This window comes from Dipodomys ordii, unplaced genomic scaffold (genome assembly GCF_000151885.1).
Source record: "Dipodomys ordii isolate 6190 unplaced genomic scaffold, Dord_2.0 Scaffold50, whole genome shotgun sequence".
Classification (NCBI taxonomy): domain Eukaryota; kingdom Metazoa; phylum Chordata; class Mammalia; order Rodentia; family Heteromyidae; genus Dipodomys; species Dipodomys ordii.
The window spans coordinates 5613574-5615777 of NW_012267266.1; the positions used below are offsets into that span (position 1 = coordinate 5613574).

General features: G+C 45.1%; 1 protein-coding gene across 1 annotated transcript in view; it reads left to right on the forward strand.

Moving 5' to 3' along the window:
• Positions 1-2204, forward strand: part of Reep5 (receptor accessory protein 5) — a 40823-nt gene that overhangs the window by 10792 nt on the left and 27827 nt on the right. Inside the window, exon 3 of the mRNA XM_013020314.1 lies at positions 291-483. Coding sequence (XP_012875768.1) covers positions 291-483 — 193 coding nt within the window. The remainder of the gene's footprint in view (positions 1-290; positions 484-2204) is intronic.

Below are 2204 nucleotides of genomic sequence, written 5' to 3' on the forward strand. Positions count from 1 at the left end.
CCCCGCCCGGCCCGTCTCCCGGGATCGCGCAGGTTTCGCGCGGAGTGGTGGCGGAAGGTCGGGGCCTGCCCGGACCCGGGGAGCTCGCCCTGGAGGGGATCTCTCCCCGGGAGGGCGGGGACCGCAGGCAGGTGCGGGAATCCCGGCCCCTCTACACTCTCGGCCCGGCGGGGCGCCCGCGGGCGGGAGGAAGGAACGGCGAGAGGGCGGCCGGGTGTCCAGCGAACCCAGGCGGCGCCCCGCGGACGGGCGGGCCCGACCTTTGGGTGGTTTGTTTTTCTCCTTTAAAGCGAGTCGGGAGGAAAACGCCCAGCCAGGCCCGGCCTCTCCGTGTGGGCGCGGGCAGCCGTGCTCGGGCGTCTCCCAACCACGTCTCTCCTCCTCCCCAGGAGTCATCGGACTGGTGGCCTTGTACCTGGTGTTCGGTTATGGAGCATCGCTCCTCTGCAACCTGATAGGATTTGGCTACCCAGCCTACGTCTCGTAAGTGGTCACCCCGCAGTCGTTCCGTCCCCTTCGCACCCCTCTCCCCATCCAGGGCTGGACAGCGGACCTGTACTTTCCCCCCAAGAGAAGCAGTAGTCCAGACAGTAGTCCCGATCGCTTCTGGTTACACATTTTGGAGCTTTAACTTGATCCCTGTTCTGCCGACTAGCCCAAGGTATTTTTCATTACGTTCTCACGGAAGAACAAGTAGTGTTAGAGCTCCGTTCTCCTGCCTTTTTAGGTGGGGAGATCGCAACAGGTATCTATACACAGGGAGCTGACCGTGTCTTCCTGGTTATTTTAATGGATATTCCCACATGTGTTTGTGTCCACAGACAATAAATGCCTATACATTAGACCTTCCCAAATACAAAATCATGTTAATTTAGTCAAAGGAGAAGAATATTGACTTTTTGATTTTTAAGATCATAAGATCTTACAGACTAATTTGAAAAAAATGCTTACTCTTAATAAGCCTTACAAAATGCATCCATAATGTAGCTCCTTGGTCATATAAATGATTCATTTATATAATTAGATTTAAAATGAATTTTATATGATTAGGTTATAGTGAAGTGGTTTTTGTTTTACGATATGTTTATTTTGTAATACTCTACAATTTCTCACGTCTAATTTGTTCAAATGAAATTATTCTTTTAAACAGCTCAATTTTGTTTTATACTACTTCAGGTTGAAAAGAGCTTTTACCTTCCCCAGCACTACGTACTATTGTACCATATGGGTTTTATGTGTATTCTGAGAGTTTCCCAGGGCAGAACAGGAAACTGGTTTGGCTTCCAGATCTGGTAAATGTAAAAGAGTATCAGTTTTCCATAAAATTTAATCTACTGTTAGATGGTATATATATTTTAGGTATTTTGGTTTTGAACTCAAGAGTCTTGCACTAGCTAATCGATACTCCACCACTGAGCCACTCCAACTTTTTTTGCATTTGTTATTTTTGAGATGGAGTCTAGTGTTATGCTTAGGCTACCCAGGACCGTGATACACTTTATGTTTCCCTTATCATTGGGGTGATACCATGTATAGCCAATGGTAGAGCTGGGGTCTTGCAAACATTTTTTTTTTCTGGTCCTTGGGCCTGAACTCAAGGCCTGGGCTCTGTCCCTGAGCTGCTCTGTACTCAAGGTTGCACATTACCATTTGAGCCACAGCGCTGTTTATGGGGTACTGAGGAATCAAACCTAGGGCTTCATGCATTCTAGGCAAGCACTTTACCACTAAGCCACATTCCCAGCCCTTGCCAACATTTTTACCTTTTTCCCACCCAGGCTAGACCAGCTGCCCCTTCTCTGCTTCTGGCATTTTGTTCAAAGTAGCTTGTACAACCCCTTTGTACATTGCCTTTATAACAATACAATTTTTTTAAAACCCTTCAAAATGAAAGGGATGACATCAATCAAGATACATAATGTTCACAAACTGATTTGTTGAATGATACCTCCTTTGAACAACTATTTAAAGATAATAAAAAAGTAAAGGTGCAAAAAAAAAAACAAACCCAACAACCCAGCTTGTTACATTATTGTGTCTGTGCTGACAGACAAAATAACCCAGCAGTACATTCATTAATTTGCCTCTTTTTGTGTATGTACTTAAAGTTCTTTTAGAAAGGCTTTGAAACAGTAAAAAATTTTTCTTTAAGTCACAAACACCTTTTAATCTTCACAATGATAGTCATCATGAAACTTTTTTTT